The sequence below is a fragment of the Zootoca vivipara genome, chromosome 6, assembly GCF_963506605.1.
Source record: "Zootoca vivipara chromosome 6, rZooViv1.1, whole genome shotgun sequence".
Lineage (NCBI taxonomy): Eukaryota > Metazoa > Chordata > Lepidosauria > Squamata > Lacertidae > Zootoca > Zootoca vivipara.
In genome coordinates, this window is record NC_083281.1 from 77044788 (window position 1) to 77064003 (window position 19216).

General features: G+C 46.0%; 1 protein-coding gene across 2 annotated transcripts in view; it reads right to left on the bottom strand.

Moving 5' to 3' along the window:
* Positions 1 to 18779, bottom strand: part of EPHA8 (EPH receptor A8) — a 45252-nt gene extending 26473 nt beyond the window's left edge. The window contains exons 1-3 of one of the 2 annotated variants that reach the window (XM_035118022.2): positions 18720 to 18779; positions 15544 to 16207; positions 5536 to 5691 (exon numbers count right to left, since the gene is read on the bottom strand). In XM_035118022.2, the coding sequence (XP_034973913.2) occupies positions 5536 to 5691; positions 15544 to 16189 (802 nt within the window). In that variant the 5' untranslated portion in view covers positions 16190 to 16207; positions 18720 to 18779. Of the gene's footprint in view, positions 1 to 5535; positions 5692 to 15543; positions 16208 to 18719 lie in introns of those variants that run through there. The other variant, XM_060276155.1, reaches the window with a different exon arrangement.
* Between the last annotated feature and the right edge of the window lie 437 nt (positions 18780 to 19216).

A 19216-nucleotide genomic window follows, 5' to 3' on the forward strand; every position in this document is an offset into this window, starting at 1 on the left:
GGTCTTTTCCAAGGATTCTTCTCTTCTCATGAGGTGGCCAAAGTATTGGAGCCTCAGCTTCACGATCTGTCCTTCCAGGGAGCACTCAGGGCTGATTTCCTTAAGAATGGATAGGTTTGATCTTCTAGCAGTCCATGGGACTCTCAAGAGTCTCCTCCAGCACCATAATTCAAAAGCATCAATTCTTCGGCGATCAGCCTTCTTTATGGTCCAGCTCTCACTTCCATATATCACTACTGGGAAAACCATAGCTTTAACTATACGGACCTTTGTCGGCAAGGTGATGTCTCTGCTTTTTAAGATGCTGTCTAGGTTTGTCATTGCTTTTCTCCCAAGAAGCAGGCGTCTTTTAATTTCATGACTGCTGTCACCATCTGCAGTGATCAAGGAGCCCAAGAAAGTAAAATCTCTCACTGCCTCCATTTCTTCCCCTTCTATTTGCCAGGAGGTGATGGGACCAGTGGCCATGATCTTGGTTTTTTTGATGTTGAGCTTCAGACCATATTTTGCGCTCTCCTCTTTCACCCTCATTAAAAGGTTCTTTAATTCCTCCTCGCTTTCTGCCATCAAGGTTGTGTCATCTGCATATCTGAGGTTGTTGATATTTCTTCCGGCAATCTTAATTCCGGTTTGGGATTCATCTAGTCCAGCCTTTCGCATGATGAATTCTGCATATAAGTTAAATAAGCAGGGAGACAATATACAACCTTGTCGTACTCCTTTCCCAATTTTGAACCAATCAGTTGTTCCATATCCAGTTCTAACTGTAGCTTCTTGTCCCACATAGAGATTTCTCAGGAGACAGATGAGGTGATCAGGCACTCCCATTTCTTTAAGAACTTGCCATAGTTTGCTGTGGTCGACACAGTCAAAGGCTTTTGCATAGTCAATGAAGCAGAAGTAGACGTTTTTCTGGAACTCTCTAGCTTTCTCCATAATCCAGCGCATGTTTGCTATTTGGTCTCTGGTTCCTCTGCCCTTTCGAAATCCAGCTTGCACTTCTGGGAGTTCTCGATCCACATACTGCCTAAGTCTGCCTTGTAGAATTTTAAGCATAACCTTGCTAGCGTGTGAAATGAGCGCAATTGTGCGGTAGTTGGAGCATTCTTTGGCACTGCCCTTCTTTGGAATTGGGATGTAGACTGATCTTCTCCAATCCTCTGGCCATTGCTGAGTTTTCCAAACTTGCTGGCATATTGGGTGTAGCACCTTAACAGCATCATCTTTTAAGATTTTAAATAGTTCAGCTGGAATATCATCACTTCCACTGGCCTTGTTATTAGCAGTGCTTTCTAAGGCCCATTTGACTTCACTCTCCAAGATGTCTGGCTCAAGGTCAGCAACCACACTACCTGGGGTGTACGAGACCTCCATATCTTTCTGGTATAATTCCTCTGTGTATTCTTGCCACCTCTTCTTGATGTCTTCTGCTTCTGTTAGGTCCTTACCACTTTTGTCCTTGATTATGGTAATCTTTGTACGAAATGCTCCTTTCATATCTCCAATTTTCTTGAACAGATCTCTGGTTTTCCCCATTCTATTGTTTTCCTCTATTTCTTTGCATTGCTCATTTAAGAAGACCCTCTTGTCTCTCCTTGCTGTTTTTTGGAAATCTGCATTCAGTTTCCTGTATCTTTCCCTATCTCCCTTGCATTTTGCTTGCCTCCTCTCCTCCGCTATTTGTAAGGCCTCGTTGGATAGCCATTTTGCTTTCTTGCATTTCCTTTTCCTTGGGATGGTTTTCGTTGCTGCCTCCTGTATAATGTTACGAGCCTCCATCCATAGTTCTTCAGGCACTCTGTCCACCAAATCTAAATCCTTAAACCTGTTCCTCACTTCCACTGTGTATTCATAAGGGATTTGATCCAGATTGTATCTTACTGGCCCAGTGGTTTTTCCTACTTTCTTCAGTTTAAGCTGGAATTTTGCTATAAGAAGCTGATGATCTGAGTTACAGTCAGCTCCAGGTCTTGTTTTTGCTGACTGTATAGAGCTTCTCCATCTTTGGCTGCAGAGAATATAATCAATCTGATTTTGATGCTGCCCATTTGGTGATATCCATGTGTAGAGTCTTCTCTTGTGTTGTTGGAAGAGAGTGTTTGTGATGACCAGCTTGTTCTCTTGACAGAACTCTATTAGCCTTTGCCCTGCTTCATTTTGAACTCTAAGGCCAAACTTGCCAGTTGTTCCTTTTATCTCTTGATTCCCTACTTTAGCATTCCAATCCCCTGTAATGAGAAGAACATCCTTCTTTGGTGTCATTTCTAGAAGGTGTTGTAGGTCTTCATAGAATTGGTCAATTTCACTTTCTTCAGCACCGGTAGTTGGTGCATAAACTTGGATTACTGTGATGTTAAAAGGTCTGCCTTGGATTCGTATCGAGATCATTCTGTCATTTTTGAGATTGCATCCCATTACAGCTTTTGCCACTCTTTTGTTGACTATGAGGGCCACTCCATTTCTACTACGGGATTCTTGCCCACAGTAGTAGATATGATAGTCACCCGAACTGAATTCGCCCATTCCCTTCCATTTTAGTTCACTGATGCCCAGGATGTCGATATTTATTCTTGTCATCTCATTTTTGACCACATCCAGCTTACCTCCACTCATGGTTCTTACATTCCAGGTTCCTATGCAATATTTTTCTTTACAGCATCGGACTTTCCTTTCGCTTCCAGGCATATCCGCAACTGAGCGTCCTTTCGGCTTTGGCCCAGCCGCTTCATCAGCTCTGAATCTACTTGTCCTCAGTAGCATGTTGGACGCCTTCCGACCTGAGGGGCTCATCTTCCAGCGTCATAACTTTTATATGCCTGTTGTCTTTGTCCATGGAGTTTTCTTGGCAGGGATACTGGAGTGGCTTGCCAGTTCCTTCTCCAGGTGGATCACGTTTAGTCAAAACTCTCCACTATGACCTGTCCATCTTGGGTGGCCCTGCATGGCATAGCTCATAGCTTCTCTGAGTTATTCAAGCCCCTTCGCCACGACAAGGCATTGATCCATGAAGGGGAACTTTGCTCTTAAAGACCAACTAAGTTTTTATTTTGGTATGAGCTTTTGTGTGCATGCACACTTCGTCAGATTCTGTTTCAGTGTATCTGAAGAAGTGTGCATGCACACAAAAGCTCATACCAAAATAAAAACTTAGTTGGTCTTTAAGGTGCTACTGAAGGAATTTTTTTATTTTGCTTCGACTCGGACCAACACGGCTACCTACCTGTAACTATAACTTTGCTCTGTGATTTCTAGACATAGGTCTGGGCTTTCTAGAGGTCCATGTCTGGGTGGGACTTTTATTGTTCCTGCAGTTTCCCTGGGAAAAGCTGTGTTTTACCGCTGAATCGGAGCAAACAGCAATCAGGTTTTTCCCAGGTTGCTGTTTGCTCCAATTCAGCAATAAAATGCAGGTTTTCCTGAGGAACATGCCAGGACGAGACCAAAATGAAAAGAAAAGGAAAACACTCAGACACAGATCTGGAAAGCCCAGGCCTGTACCTAGAAAAGCACAGAGCAAAGGTAAGTATGGATGAGCCTTTTGTCCTATTCTTTTATTTCAATGTAGAATTCAATGTAGAGTTATGGAATGTAACCAAAAGAAAGAAAAAAGAAACATCAGATCACCATTAAGAACTATCTAGCAATCCTGCTTTAGGCATATTCTTGAATATAAGCAAGTCCACATGCCCAAATAGATACGCAAATGAGACTGGCAATTACAGTATAAGATACATGTTCGAATGTAGAAATGACAGTTAAGATTTTCAGCCCAGTGAGTTATGGATGGTGGGTGTTTATCTTCCTGTAAGCCACTTTGCAACTGTAAAAGCATAAAGGGTCCACTTTCATTATCTCATTTCATTCTGGCAGGAAAGCAGTTTAAAAGCACTTCACCGTATTCGTAAGCAGATAAATTGGGGTGTGTTGGATTGGAAGTGTTGATTTTTTTGGTGGTTTCCCTTAAAAAATACGGCAACCCTATATGAGATAGAGACCATATTTTTAATGTTTCAGCTTAGTTTGCAGCTGGAACTAGACAATTTTGATGTTTTGACATTGTTGCTGAAGACATTTTGGTTGAAGAAGGAAGTGAAATTTTATGGCAATTGTACAAGTGTAGAAATGGTTTTGTTGCTTTAGTTTATGGGGTTTATCATCTTTTCTATTTTATCTTATTTATTTAGGAAATGCACAGACTGCTGGATCAAAACAATCTTCCAAGTAGTGCACAAATAAGATTGGAGTGGGTGGAGCCAGAGGCAAAGGTGGGCGGGGCAACACACACTCACATGATCCTCTCTATCCTCCATTCAGACAAGCAAAAGCCAATACAATCAGAGTTCAAGGACACATTCTCCACAGTAACTCTAGCAGGGCTCTTACTGTGCTGGCCCCTATTTTGTGAAATAGCATTCCTGTCAAGATACAATGGGAACCCACTATCTTCACTTTGCCACAAGTGTCTATTTGCATGGCTTCAGTTTTAAATGAATTTGCCCTTTCTTGCATTTTTAATTGTCTTTAATTATCTTTAGTGTAAATGATATTGAGATGGTTGTTTGGAAGGTGATTGATTTACTACTACTACCACTACTACTACTACTACTACTACCCAGGTAAAAATACTTCAGATATAAAGCAGTGAGAGGTGTGGCCTGAGTGGAAATCCAAGGGCCAAACAGAGAAATCTTGAGGGCCACATTTGTCCTCTGAGCCACCCACCCCCACCCTCGTATTTATGAAGTTATGCTGTTTCACTTCCTCATTGTGTTCTGGTATCAGGCTAATGTATTTCTGATGTTCTTGATCCCAAGAAATCTGAATCACAGGGTGGAAAGAGAAGCCAAGCCATTTATGAATAGTGCAAAGGGTGCCGTATTATTTATTTACCCTGTTTCTCATATTTTAAGGCATCCCCATAAAATAAGCCATAGCAGGATTTTTAAGCATTCAAGGAATATAAGCCATACCCCGAAAATAAGACATAGTGATAGGAGCAGCAGCAATGCCGGCCGCGGCAGGAGGAGGAGGGAAAAAATGAGACATCCCTTGAAAATAAGCCATAGTGTGTTTTTTTGAGGAAAAAATAAATATAAGACGTGTCTTATAATATGAGAAACACGGTATTATTTATTTTATTCATTATTCATTGCATTTTCATCCCACCATTTCCACCCCCCCTGAGGAGCTCAAGGTGGTGTAAATGTTCTGCCCCTCCTCATTTGATCCCCACAATAGCCCTGTGAGATTGGTTAGGCTGAGAGGCAGTGACTGGCCCAAGGTCATCCAGTGAGCTGCAGGGCCGAGTAGGGATTCGAACCCGGGTCTCCGAGGTCCTAGTCTGACACTTTGACCACTACAGTATACCACATTTGTTATTTGTTGGCTCTGGCTCCTCCCTCCCTTTGCGGCTACAGAGTGCTCATCAGTATCCTGGGAATTATCATCTTTTATCTGACCGAGACTCGCAGTAAGGGTCTGGGTTGTCTAGGCACACATGCAATTCGAGGGAGGGTTGGCGGATGGAGTACGTACGTGTGCAGGCTGCCGAAGGAGGGTCCTGTGCTGCTCTGTAAAAGTTGCTCTCACAGCGACACACCTGTGCAGCCTGGTTCTCGGAATAGCTGTGGGCAGGGCAGGTGGCACACAGCTGATCCCCAGGGGAAGACTTGTAGAAACCCAGTTGACAGGCTAGAGGGCAAAAAAAAAAAAAGGAGAAAGGAGAGAGATGAGAAGGCAGAAGACCCGCAGGTCAGTGCATTAGCTCCCGCTTTGGCAGATCCCTGGGCAGCCCTAACTTTTGCTGCCAATGCAACACTGTGGAAAGTCAGCCAGTTCCCATTCAGATGACTCCTGCCTCCTTCATTGATTTTGTCCTATGGGGAAACTAGGCAAAAGTTGGCCATAAATTTTACTTTGCGTACCGTAGGCTAGTTTCTTCACATGCACCCCTGTCTATCCTCCATGAATGCATGCAAGAGGCATCATCAGATCTCCAGGGCATATTCCAGCCAGGCAAAAACACTCAAGGAGGCAGCAAAGAAGGGCCGGTGAGGGGTGTGGCCTGGGAGAGTCCCAAGGGCCAGGTATAGAAGGTCGCATGTCACCCATGTGACTCAGGTTCCCCACCTCTGCTATGACCACTACACTACATTCTCTCTCTAGCTTTTAATTGGTTGGTTTAGTTTCTGGAAATCAGAGCTTTGAAGGCATGGTCTTCCTAATCTGCCACTCCTTCCCATTCACCAATAAAGAGCCACTCCCCAAAATACCAGTTGCTAGGCATCATGACTGGGGAGTGTGATGTCGCACTCAATTCCTGCTTGCAGACTTTCTGGGGACATCTCACATGGTTTTCACAAGAAAGGGAAGCTGGTCCTAATGGGCCACTGGCTTGATTAATCAGGAATCTCTTTGTTCTGATCCATCGTATTCTCCTTTTTAAAAAAATGATCGTTCAAATTCTGAGAGGATAAGGAGTAGCAATCGCTGGACTTGTAAAAGGGTAAAAGAATATTGGGAAATGATCCACAATGAATTGGAAAAAAATGTTTTAAAGTACTTTTCAGAAAAAAAGGGGGGGATAATTCAGACTGAAATTCCCCGGTGTTCAAAAAAGGTTATTTATGTATCCTACTACAGCAGCCCGTGTTTTGTTAGCCCCAAAATGGAAAACGAGCAAGGTCCCAACCAAAGAAGGGCAACTTAAGTTGCCAGAACATGCACAACTCGTAGACTTAACATATAGAACAAGAGAACAAGAAGAACATACGTAACGTTTAAAGATTGCAAAACGTTTATTGAATATATGGGAAATAATGTGTGCAGCTGAAAACGCTGGCAGCATTAAGATAAATTCAACAATGTAAACAAGTTTTGATGGATACAATAATGGAATACTGAATGGTATAGGTTTTTTTGTAAAATATGCAGGGATTTGTGATATGTAAAATGAACCATGGAAAGAGAAGGGAAGTCATTGATGTCTTAAGGATGTAAAATCAGTATTTTAAATTGTAAAACAGAAAATTTATATTATTATTATTATTATTACAGTGGTACCTCCGTTTATGAACACAATTGGTTCCGGAAGTCTGTTCATAAACTGAAGCGTTCATAAACTGAAGCGAACTTTTCCATTGAAAGTAATGGAAAGTGGATTAATCCGTTCCAGACGGTCCGCGGAGTAACCGTTCATAAACTGAAGCGAACTTTTCCATTGAAAGTAATGGAAAGTGGATTAATCCATTCCAGACTGGTCCGTGAAGTACTTAAACTGAAGCGTTCATAAACTGAAACATGGGTGTAATTGGTTCCGGAAGTCTGTTCATAAACTGAAGCGTTCATAAACTGAAGCGAACTTTCCCATTAAAAGTAATGGAAAGTGAATTAATCCGTTCCAGATGGGTCCGCGGCGTTCATAAACCGAAAATTCATAAACCAAGGTGTTCATAAACCGAGGTTCCACTGTATTGTGTGTGTGTGTGTGTGTGTGTGTGTGTGTGTGTGTGTGTGTGTGTGTGGAGTAGCAATGGCTGCTAGTCAATGTGGCTCTGTTGCACCTCCACTATCAGAGACATGAATACCAGTTTCTGGGAGTCGCAGGCGGGGAGAGTTTCTCTTGAACTCAGGTCCTGCTTGCAGACTTCCCATAATGGGTGTCTGGTTGACCACTATGAGACAGGATCCTGAAGCAGATGGTCCTTTGACTTGGCCCAGCAGAGCTCTTCCTATGGTCTCAGAAGATACCCTTAAGGCTGTTCTGCAGATCCCATGACATTTGGAGTACACATTGATTTTCTAGGTTCGCTCATTTCCCCACCACCTTCCCCATAGGCAGAGTCCCCCTCTGTCTCCTGTTCCTTCCTGCATGCCCTTTTCCCTCACTGCTTTCCTTCTTCCCACCCATCTCTCTATGTAACCAGCTGCCACCTGCCGCGTCCTCCTGCCTCGGGAGCTGACAGGCTCATCTCCCAAAGTGCGGGGGGACGGGTGTGGGTGGGAGGGCCCAGCTAAGCCATCTGCAGCATGGTCCATTTGTCCTCCTGCTCGCTCTTCTGAGAGACAGGAGAACATCTGCTAATAAGCCGGTGGGATGGCTGAAATGATAGGCAGGCCTGTCTGTCAAAGAGATGATAGCAAAGCAAGAACCACTCTGCTGGGTACCAGCTCAGAGTTCAGAGGGGCGGGGGCTGCACCATGCATATGAAAGGACTTTGGGGACACAAAGGCTGCATTCAGAGCAGCTCAGCACAGGAGTAAAGAAAAACAAGACAGGCTCATTCCCCCCACCCACCCCCTACCCCACAATTGCCAGGTTCACAGCCTGCAACCATCACACACCCTTCTTGCAAATTCCACTGTTCAACCTTATTCACTAATTGGCTTCCCTTTGGTTTTATCTAAGGCAGGGATGGGCTCCTAGGACTCTCTGTCTGGGTCTTGGGACTCTCGCCAGACCACACCCCTCTCTGGCCCTCCTTTTCACCCTGCCTGTGTGTTTTTGCCTGGCAGGAATGGGTCCTTGAGCCGGATCTACAAATTTCGCCATAGGAGGCAAATGTCTGCGCTGCCACCCTCACACTCAGTGATTGTGAACTCCAAGCGCCAAGGCTCTATCGTTGATTTACTTGAATATTAATGATCTGCACTTCCCTAAGATATATTGCTACAAAAGTTGGGTGCCACCCCGCACTTTCTGCCAAGCGATAACAAAATCCCAGGGGGTTCCAGGCACACACCCAGGGTCCGTGGACTTTTGGAGAATTAAGACACAATGGAGACTGTCGGAGCTTGAAGAAACATGGTTTATTCTATGAGCTTAAAGCTGAAATAAAGTGATTTGGATTTGGATTTGGTTTATTCACCTATTTAGACCTTCAGTCTGCATGGAAAGAGTCTGGCTTTTACAGCATGGTCATTTCACGAAGGGCAGTGCAGCCCTGGAGTCCAAGGGATCGCTCCCTGTTAGCTCTGCAGCTACTTTTCTGAGATGGATCCCTCTCCTTCTTATTCCCAGCAACCTTTGCTAAAGACTCCCTTTTCCTGTCAACCTTCCAACCCCCCCAACCCCCCACCTGTCTCTGTTCACACCTCAGGCCAAGTGGGGAGGACATTTATCTTGCATTGCCAATAGCTCTCATTGCCTCTCTATTGTTTCTTGGCCAGGTCATTTTGCATAGGCTAGTTTGGGAATCCCTCTGCAGCTTGTATTTTCATCCATATCCCAATTAATCAAAATCCTACCATTTATTAATTTATAGGGTTTAGGGGGTCCTTCCCCCCAATTTATGACAATATCAAGATGGCTTACAAAATAGCAGGGTCTTTGTTCACCTTCTGCCACCCACCAGTCTGCTCACCTTCCAAGCAGCAACAGCAAAAGCTGCAACCACGATAACACCCCCATCATCAAACCCAGCCTTTTGTTAGCAATGGCTAAAGGAACAGGGTCTTTAGCAATGTGGACTCCTTCCTAGGGAACAGCAAGGACGGGGCACTGCTGGAAGCCGATCAGCTTCTACAGCTGATGCATGGTTGCCAATTTGCGTAAAATATGGGGGGGTGTAGGTAAGCTCCAGCCTGCATATTCCATCACAACACACACACACAATCACAATTTGAATGACAATGCCCATTAACTTGGGGGGCAGCCCCCTCAAATATTTCATGGGGGGGGGAGATGAAGGGACCTCAGCCCCTAGGAGTTGGCTCCTATGAGCTGATGTCTGGGGCTTGCAGAGCACCAAACCCCATGCTAGGCATCACCACTGCATGGAGAGGTGTAGATCAGGGGGGGGCTTGGCTTGGCCACACTGTGTGCCAAATCAGGCCTCTGGACCAGAGGTTTCCCCATCCCTGCTTTAACATAGGCCCTTTCCCTTCCTGGATTGCTTGTCTGCTGCAGAAGCTGGCGCTTGATGGATGGACTCCAGCCTCTCTTTGATTGTCAGTTCATTATACAGAGAGAAAACCCTGGGAGAGTTGAGGGGGTGGGAGGCGCCGAGGAAGGTAGCCCACTTGTTCTAAGCTGACAGCACCCAGGCCTCTGTGACAGGCCCTCGCCTCTGGGGACGTGCCTTGCGGTGACCTGCAAGGGACAAGAGAGACTCTGAAGCAGGAGCTGAGGTCTCCCCTCTGTGCTCTTTCCAAAGGCGATGGCTCCTGAGGGACGGCAAGGGCGGCCCCAAGGTTCAGTCTCTTTACCTCTGATTGGCATGGGGGTCACAGCCTGCTTAGCATAAGTGACACAGCCGTGGCTGGGAGCCTTTGGAAGGTCTCAAGCAACGATCCCTGTGAAATGCTAAACTCTCCAGCGAACCAGGCTTGCGAGACTTATGGTATTGGAGCAGTTGCAGGGCTACGAGGAAATTCTTTTGTATCTAGATACAAAAAGACAGCATCTTTTTCCCAATATCAGAGTACAGGGCAGAGCACATGGCATTTGCAGTTCTGTCCTCTCCCTGCACCTTAGCTTTTGCCACCTGAGGCAACTGCCTCACTCTGCCTCTTCCTAGGGCTGGCTCAACCAACTAAGCACACCCTCTTCCCCAAACCACACCAGCCTTGCTTTAGGGATCATTTTTTAGGGATCATTAGGAAAAGGCATTGAAAGCAAAAGTGTCATTCTCATAATATCAGTCTATGGTGTGTTTGGAACACTGTGTATGAGTAACTCACGTCTTAATTAAGGGTTAGGTTCCGGGGGTCTATGTATATATGCAAAAATGTGTAAAACCAAGAACCCCAGGAAGTGGGCTCTGGAATGCTGCCAGAGCCCTTGCAAGCTCCTTCCCCAAGCCAGGTAAGCCCGCAATTGCAGCTTTGTGCTGGGGCAGGGGAATAAATGAATGGAAAGTGGGTTTCCTTCACTTTCCATTGATTTATTTATTTTCATCTAGCCACAATCTTACAATCACATGAGTAAAATAATTGCAAGTGACCTGTACAAAATCTTGTCATGTCACCTCAGAAAGGAGCTGGGAAAGGTTCAAAATAAGTCAACCAAAATTATCAAGGGGTTGGAGTGACCTCCCCCTCCAAGGAAAGGTTTTGGGGATATTTTAATTTAGAGAAAAGACTAGGAAGAGGTGACAACATGACAGAAATTTCTAAAGTTGCCTTGTGACCGACTGGCAGTCTCGGTGGCACAGGGAGCCAGTCTGATCTGTGGGGTTCTTGGTTCTGCCACCTGCCTGACTCTAAAAAATGCATCGTCACAGCAAGACTGCTTTCAGGAATTCCCAGCAAACACAGGAGGAATGACCAACTTCCTTTACAGTCTCAGTCCAGCAACAGGCACTATCCTATGTCTCCTCTTTTGCTGCCTTGGAAACTCCTTTCTTAGGTAAACAGAAAAGCTATAAAGAAGTCCTTAGCTGTGCAAACATCTTTAAGAAATAAGATGCCTAGCTGTGAGAAGGAATGGAGAATTAATTTGGAGTCACATTAGGATGCTACCATGAAGGTAAAGGTTTAATTTCTTTCCCTGCCCCCCAAAATTGAATTTCTCTGATATTTATAGAAAGATGATTAGGACTACAAAGTGGGGTTTACATCATCCTGTCCCAATGGCAGGGAATGAAATATTACCCAGGGTGACAGCAGTGTGGGATCTCGTTCTGACAATTAAAACGGTGGAATGAGGAATTTCCAATTCCAGTTGATTTGGGTTATCAATCTTGCAGCGCCGATTCTTTTCTCTACTGAAAGAGCAATCTAAACATCAGGAACAACTCTCTGACCATCAGAGCTGCTCAACAGAGGAACGGTCTCCCTCGGAAGGTGGTGGACTCTCCTTCCTTGGAGGTTTTTAAGCAGAGGTTGGATGGCCATCTGCCATGGATGCTGTAGCTGACATTCTCGCATTGCAGGGGGTTGGACTAGATCATAGCTGCCAAGTACCCCGTTTTGCCCGTATTTTCTTACCATTTCCTGCTGGTCTCCCGAATGGATTTATCTCCCATAAATCCCCTGGAATGCCGCTCTGCCCATTTCCAAAATGGCCACGGTGCCAGAAGTCGCTTCTATGCATGTCCGGAAGTGCGTAGAAGCGACTTCTGGCGCTGCGGACATTTTGGAAATGGACAGAGCAGCGCCGGAAGTCGCTCTTATGCACTTCCGGACATGCATAGAAGCGACTTCTGGTGCTGCGGCCATTTTGGAAATGGGCAGAGCGGCACCAGAAGTTGCTTCTACGCATGTCCAGAAGTCGCGTAGAAGCGACTTCCGGTGCTGCGCCGCTGCTGGTCCTGGATTTTTCAATCCGGAACTTGGCAGATATGGACTAGATGACCCATGAGGTCCCTTCCAACTCTACAACTCTGTGATTCCAAGTCCAGGCTAAGAGTGCTTTAACTGTGACTGGGAAATATGAGGACATCGTGCCAATGATTCACCAGGGATGTTCACATGCCACATTCAAAGAGTGTGCTAATGTGCGTGCCTGTGTACACAAGTGGCAAACCTGTGCACTCGCACTGTTGTTCAAATGTAGCATTCAACAAACCTGGAATCTCTGGTCTTCACAAATTTGCTGCCAGACAAAGGAAAGGGTTTAAAGTGACACCGATTTAGGTAGCATTAATACAAAACTGTGTTCCGTTTCTCTGATGCTTCCCCAACTGCTAATTTCTGCATTATATTTGAGTTTCCACACAATGTAAAAGCCACTTCCAGAAATGTAGCAGAATATAGCACATGTTTAGCACTCGTTCATGTGTTACTTGCTTCCGGGTGGGGTGGGGGTGGGGAATGCTTTGCAAATAACACAGAAACAAGCGCTAAATTTGCGCAGTATTTCCAGACGTGGCTTTGACGTTGGGTGAAAGCTCAGGTGTAATTTGAAGGTTGGGGAAACCTTGGGGAAACAGGTTCAACTGCTGTGTGAATGCAGCGATAATATGCCATTGGAGCAATCCCCTTTTACTGGCAACGAGGCAAGGCATGCTAGGTCTATTGTGCTTCCTAAAAAAGCAAGCCCGCTACCAAGGTTTACATTTGATAGAAAGAATTGTGCAGTGTTGCTCTTTTCATTTCTTTCTGCACAGGGTCTTAACTTTAGAACAAAAACACTAACTTCTCAAACTATCAGAATTACAGCAATTTTTAAAAAAACCTGTAAATAAATAATTCTTACTGTCTAAGGGGTGTTCACATGTTCAATTCAATGCATGCACCATCTGTGCACCCGTGAAATAGCTAAGCTGTACCAAGTATATTACTTCACACAGTACATGCAGAGAGAGAACTTGTACCTGTGTTTAGTGTAATCCCAGGTCTTTGGGGGGTCCAAGGTGCTGGTTTTGATCTTTAAGTCCCTTCAATGCTCAGGGACAGGGACTTGGAAGACTCCCTGACTCTCTCTCTCTCTCTCTCTCTCTCTCTCTCTCTCTCTCTCTCTCTCTCTCTCTCTCTCTCTCCCCACTTATATCTCCCCAGACCATCATATTTTCTCTGAAGGGTCTTCTCCAACTGCCCCTATTGCAGTGATGCCCACGGGACCTCATGAGACCTCAGGTGCAGGACAGGTAAAACTCCAGGGCTTAACTGAAAAGGAAGAACTGGAGTTCTATTTTAGGGGAAATTGCTAGCAAAGAATATATATATATATATATATATATATATATATATATATATATATATATATACACACACACACACACACACACACACACACACACACACACACACACAACAATAGAATTGCAGAGTTGAAAGGGGTGCCCAGTGGTCATCTAGCCCCACCCCTGCCTGCCTGACCTGACATTCACTTTCCTGCCTGATGCCTACCCTCCGGATCACCCCTCCACTCAACAGCTGTTGAGGGGGCGATCCTGAGAGGGAGGAACCTCCAGTCTTGGTCTGGAGGAGGAGGAGTCCTTCCCCAGTCCTCTCCTTCCTATATCATAATTATGATTTTAAAACCTAATTAAACATCAGCAGGGCCAATGAGGGTAGTGGTTTGCAGAGAGGAAGTGTGGCCTAGGGAGAGTCTTGAGGGCCGGACAGAGAACCCTGGAGGGCCACATTCAGCCTCTAGCCAGGAAGTTCCCTCTTTGCTTCACCTGGTTCACAGCCTGCGTGACTTCCGAACTTGCAATGGATCCAGGGCACGTGAAGATGGGCATCTGTCTAGCTTAGCCGTGTCCTTCCCTGCGTGACTTTGCCAGAGGTAACCTTGTGCAAGGTATTGTCAATCCTGCTGTTCACATCCCCCCCCCGCCGCCGCCTCTAAACAAAGCCGCCTTTTCATATTTGCCAAGTCAAAGCTCTGCTCCTCTAAATAGCACTCCCCCCCCCGAAAGAAACTGAAAGCAAACAAAGCCTCCTATGAGGGCCCCAGTCAAGTCGCCTGTTGTACACATGTAGCCTCAGGGCAGTGTGTACTGCTGCCTTCTGCACAGCTGCTGGCTCCTTATCGTCGTTTATACAGTTGCGAGCTGCAGCCGTCTTCCCAGAGCCCACGGACACTCGGGGAAAATGCCTCCGTCATCCTCCCAGTGCTCGCCGGCGATGGATTAAGGAGATAGCTCTGTTTCTGTTGACTTTGCTTTTGTTTTCTTTGCTGAGGAAATTTCCTGCCAAAGGAAAGGCAGGGCTACAGAAAAAAACGGCCGGCTGATGGAGCCCAGAAGTGGCCAGAGCCCCCCAGGGATGGCCCTGGAGCAGAGCCAAATGCACACAGCTGGAAGGGAGGCCGCTCGGCACAGCGCCAAATAATCAAGGCATGTGAGGCTGGCGCTCAGGGCAATCTCTACTCGGAGCAAATCGGGTATCTCCATTGTTATTGACTCCTGCACTGTACGTGGGCCCAGAAGGACCTCCAGCTTCTAATTACATCTCAAGAAGTCCTGAGAAAGGTAGACAGCAGTGGAACCGGAAACAATGTAATAATCCCTGACTCCAGGATGCGTGCTGTAAAGCTGTTAGAGGTCTAAGCAGGCCATTTCCCTCTTCTGTTTGGTTTCCTATTTTTCTCCCCTTAACCAACACCTCGGCATCCTCCAGGTTATGGAATCAGCACCAGATTTTTGGGTGGTGTAGGCTAAGGGGGCATAAAATTGAGGAAACCCATAATCTATTTGTGGGTGCCAAATTTTGGCCTTGCACAGGGCACTGTATTACTAGGGTTGCCATTTCCTGGACATATCCATAATATTGCAGTCGGCAGCAGTGTCCGGGCAGAAATAGGTCAAATCTAGACCTATGGCAGCCCATGTCGACAGTGCTGAAGAACAGCAATTCTTTTCGCCATTTTGCCAAAAAAGCTTAACTTTTCTGTCCAGATTTTCACTTATTGAAATATGGCAACCCTAGCATTATGAAAGATTACTGAATTCTGCCCCGATGGAAGCTCACAGGTCATTGTCAGGCAATATTGTGATTTCATTTTTTTAGCTGCAATTCGAGGTGGGGTGGGGGGTGGGACCCTGTACCTGTTCTTTGAAGTGGACCTGATCAAAAAGAGCAGCAATAAAACATTTTCTCCCAGTGCCTCTTCCCTCCGTCCCTCCCAACAGCAGAACCCACATCCAGACTTACCCAGACAAGAATCCCTCTGCTCCTCATAGCCGGCACTGCAGACGCATTTCCCGATGGGCACCAGCCACTCCCCGTCTGCACTGCAGTACATTTTCGGGGTGTCCCTTTCCTCAGAGTGCCCCACGCACTCGCCCCGCACCTCCACAAGGGACGAGGAGTCTGCTCCTGTCACTGCCTCAGAGAAGGACGCCAAGTTCCTCACCATAGCCGGACACTTCTTGTAGTAAACTCGGACCGAGACGATGGCAATGCAGGCTCCAATGTCCTGGAAGGCCAGGTAGAAGCCTCTTTTGCTCAGGGGCCCCACGCCACGCACTTCCGTGTTGAGCTTAAGTCGCCGGACGCCCAGGTCCACATTGGTGAAGCTCTCGTCAGCTGCAATGGTGTCAATCTTCACAAACTGGCTCTCACGGGGGGTGCTGCCCAGATCGCGGTCCGACTGGAGGTAGTAGAGGTTGAAGGTCTCCTTGCATGTGCCCAGGACTCCTGGCATGCTGTTGCAGTCCCGCAGGGTGAACCGGATCTCTGCGTACACCCGGTGAGCCCCATGACGCTGCACCCAGCTAGTCCGCAGCCAGTTGTTCTGGTTGGGAGACATGACGTTGCAGACTTGGTAGGTGTGGATGGGGTTGAAGAATTCATCCATTTCGTTGATGGAGTCCCACTTGGAAGGAAAGAGCAGGAGAGAGGAGTTAGAGGCACCAGGTCCAGCAGATTTTGTACTTCAAACCTACGTCCCAAGGTAAGGGATGTCACAGCAGATAGAAGCCAGGCGGAACTGACACCTTGACCTTTGTCAACAGACAAGTGTAGGAGGGAGCTGTAGGGCTGCAGTCATAAAGACACTGACTTCTGTCTCACTGAACTCAGTCAGGCTAGGATACGAAAGTGGTTCAATTCACATCTTAATGCCAGCTTACCGAGTTTGTGCTTCCAAAGGCGAATATGCAAAGTGAAACACATTTCTCTGAATTTTGCAATGCAGTTCTCCGGCCAAGCAATAAAAGTTAAAATGCACATATTCGTGAAATGTGCACACAAAATAAAGTATAGAAATGTGTTCCATTTGGGGAAAGTTGCTCGTGAAACTGCATATACCAGAAATAAGTATGTATAAAAATGTACACATTAGCAGAAATGAGCACAAAAAACAAGTACGGATTTTCATATTGCCGTTTTGGGGGTAGGGAAATGTATGTGGGAATGGGGCAATCTAAATCAAAATTGGGAAAATGAGAAATTGGAAGAAACCAAAATATGCAGATTCATCCATCCCTAAACAGGACTTATTTTGAGCAAACATTCGCAGGATTGTTAGTTGGATGAGTTCAGAGGTTACAGAACTAGATCTGGACAGAGGACCAGACCGGGAAGTGGCCAACCCGACACAGGCCACTGTGGCAGGTAGGCAGGCTATGTACCTGTCACTCATCTGATGCTATATGATGTTAGGTCATTGATAGTTCAAGCCCAGGTGTGCACTCTAAGTGTGCTCTTGATCCTTCCTTTGCAAACAAAATTTGGCATGTTTTAAAGTTGGAGACTTTTTCTTTTACTGTGCAAGGCAGCAGAAAAAAGGCATCCCATTCAAAAAGTTCAGGGTTTTGCCTGCTGAATGCTCCCATATGACTTGAATTTTCTCATATGACATCAGGCCCAGGGAAGATGGCCGAGGTTTGCCCCAAGCAGCCTTGCAAGCCGACCTCCAGGACCATATTAGGCCCATGAGGTGGAAGTTTCCCAACAGCTGATTATTTAAAGCGCTTTCCGTATTTGAAAGAGGTTCCTCTGATTAACTGGGATGCAAACTGTGCAAGAAAAGGGACAGGCTGTGGGAGCTCCTATTACAACCTAACATGCACTGCCTTGTTCCGATCTCTGTTTCTTTTTTCATAAAGCGAAATGACTCTCTGCTCTTCCCATGTCATTGAGATAAGGTCTCCTAGCAAGATGAAAATGAGGACATCATAATTAATGCGGCAGGCAAGCGGGTTTGATTACATCTGTATTCAGGAACTTGTTAACAGTTTAAATTAAAATCAACACAAGATTTTAAACACACACACACACATACACACCAGATTATAAAGGGATAAAGATGCAAATAATAGATATGAGTGTGGCTTAAGCTTGCCCACATGGGCAAAGGAAGAAGAAAGCACAGATGTTTGCAGGGAGAAATTGTTTGGCACAGGGGGAATTTTTTTCCCCTCCTCCTACGCTACTAGAATTTGAGGTTATTCAATGAAGCTGAACACTGGAAGATTCGGGACAGACAAAAAGAAGTAACTCTTCTTCACACAGTGCATATTTAAACTGTGGAACTCTCTCCCACAAGAGACAGTGGTGGCCACCAACTTGGAAGGCATTAAAAGAGGAATAAATAAATTCATGGTGGAGAGGACTATCAATAGCTAACAGCCACAATGGTTATATTCTACCTCCACTGTCGGAAGCAGGATGCTTCTAAACACCAGAGTCTGGGAGTTGCTAGTGTGGAGTGTGCGTTTGCACCCTGGTGCTGCTTCTAGGCTTCCCATTGGGGCATCTTGTTGGCCCAACTCACTTCCAGATATGGGATTCAACAGCCTCCTGTGCACAGCTCTAATGATAACAGTATATATTGTTTGCCAGTATGAAGGATGGAGAGATATGAGTGGGGCATGTGCCTCTGTATAGAAACCCCTTACTTTTGTGCAGTTGGAATGTAGCCTACTGTGCAAAGGTAGGAGTCACCTGTAGCTCCACCCTCTTTCCCCTCTGGCTCCACTCACCACTAGCATGTGGCCCCCAGAAGGTTGCCTATGAGGGAATATGGCCCACAGGCTGGAAAAGAAGAAGAATCGAGGCTGTGGAGCACTCAGTTCCCCACTGAGCCTTCTAAAGCTGTAGCCTAAGTCAGTCCATCAAAAAAGATGTTGTCTACTTCTTCCTAGGTGGTGGTATTCTCAGGAATGTTGGGAAATAAGAAACTTCGCAGTGTGGAAATTTGGCTCAACCCAACAGGAATCAAAGAAGTGTAGAATTGGAAGAGACCACAAAGATAATCTAGTTCACCCTCCTGCAATGTGGGAATTTTTCACCCAACATGGGGTTCGGACCCATGATTAAGAGTCCCATGCTCTACCAACTGACCTATCGCTCATCCCCCTCCTTAGGTTTTCCAGGTGACTTACCCCATGGGAAGGGTAGGTGAGCCAGCCCCAGTCGCCAATAATGGTGGAAGTGTCCAACAAGTTCACTGAAAGATATAAGAAGAAAACTTTCATTAGACAGACAGAGAATGTGAGGCACGCACAGTTGTCCAACAAATGCTTGGGCCTTCTTGAGAACCCATTCATCAAAAGTCAGAGTCTGAAGAACCTGGGAGCCCTCATATGAATGGATGTTCTAATGTAGGGGTGGGGAACCTTTGGCCCAGGAGCCAAATTCAGCCCTTTAGGCCTTTCCATCTGGCCTTTGGGGTTCTTCCCAGGCCACACCCCGTTTTCAGACACACATCCTCTCCCCAGGCCACACCCCTCACTGGCCCAACTCTGTACCCTCCTTGAGTGTTTTCGCCTGGCTAGAATCTGTCCTTTATAAGACCTTCTGTTTGCCTGGATGGAGGATAGTGTGAGAAACTAACCAACTATACCATGGTAAAATTGTGCAATGTGCATCAAAATGTATG